General features: G+C 21.0%; 1 protein-coding gene across 1 annotated transcript; it reads right to left on the bottom strand.

Annotated features, from left to right (window-relative positions):
• Positions 1 to 271: 271 nt before the first annotated feature.
• EIN_489380 (hypothetical protein) lies at positions 272 to 937 on the bottom strand (the record flags this gene model as incomplete). Its single annotated transcript, XM_004254374.1, has 1 exon — positions 272 to 937. One exon carries the CDS (start codon positions 935 to 937, stop codon positions 272 to 274), a length of 666 nt encoding a protein of 221 aa, XP_004254422.1.
• Between the last annotated feature and the right edge of the window lie 379 nt (positions 938 to 1,316).

The following is a 1,316-nucleotide window of genomic DNA, read 5'->3' as shown; positions in this document are numbered from 1 at the left end:
ATCTGATATTGCTTAAACATTTGATAATGAATCAGATTTTCTAAAATATTATGATAAAAACAAGAAAGAAATCGATGATATTAAAATCAAATCATTGAATTTAAGATTTAAAATTAAGGGATATAGAATAGGTAGAAAAGAGGGAAAAATAATATTATATCCAAATAAGATAGAAAATATTAATTGATACTAAAAATAATATCGAAGAAAGATTGACTAATCTTGAAAATCTATTTAGAGATTTTATTAAAGCTAATCCACGATTATTTCTTTATCTAACGAAACAAATATAATCTTTTTCATATTTTTCAAGTTGATTATAAACTGATTGAAACTCTTCGAATGAGATATTTGTAGTAATTTGATTATAAATATGATGTAGAATTTGTGGTGAAAATGAATTAAATATCCATACTGTAGATAGTATTGATTTTATTTGTGCTGGTATACCTCGCCATATTTGAATAGCTATAAAGAATAAACAATTAGTATGTCTAGTTTTATATAATGATTTAGATAATAAAGAAGATTCATTTTTTAAACAATTAACAGCACCATCTAAAACGATAATTGTTTCTAATGGTTTATCACTAAATTTATCTAAATATAAACATTCTAATATAGATTCATCTTTAGGTATTTCTTTTCTCATCATTTTATTATAAGTTTTTTTAATTTCAAGAAATTTAGGATAAGCTTTTTCAAATTGTTCATATGTAAATTTAAGTATTGGAATATTAATTAAAGGCTCATAATGTAATAAAGTTTGATCAGAACCAGTATTATTAACCCAAATAATAAGATGAAAACTATTAGAAACTTTATCTATTTTAATAAGTTCTTTACAAATAGACGTTGTTTTAGAACATCCGGGTTTACCTATTAATAGGTTTATAGATCTATGCTTTACAAAAACTTCTGGATGAATAATATTCATTGTTGTTTTTGATTTATCAGGAGCATATTGATTAATTAATGTATTTACATATTGATTAAGTGACAATTTGAATAAAAATAATAAGCATATTTTTCATATTTATTTAAGGTAATATTTCGATCTCTAAAAATTTAATAGTATTGTCATCTTTATTAGTATATTCAATAAAATCATTAGTTTTAATTTTAAATAATCTTTTTTCGCCAGCAAGTTTATCTTTTTTAGATTTATTTTTAGATCCTAGAATAAATTTAGTTATCTTAGCATTTGCAAAATATTTATTATTATCTTTATCAATAAGTAAAAATGATTTTCCAAATTTAGTATTAATTTGTTTAATGCTAAATATTTCATAAGTAGTTAAACGTTCTAATTATAA

The sequence above is a fragment of the Entamoeba invadens genome (assembly GCF_000330505.1).
Source record: "Entamoeba invadens IP1 unplaced genomic scaffold scaff_1105074726649, whole genome shotgun sequence".
Taxonomy (NCBI): Eukaryota; Evosea; order Mastigamoebida; family Endamoebidae; genus Entamoeba; species Entamoeba invadens.
The sequence above is the reverse complement of the archived record's forward strand: the minus strand, read 5'-3'. Positions and strand labels throughout refer to the sequence as shown.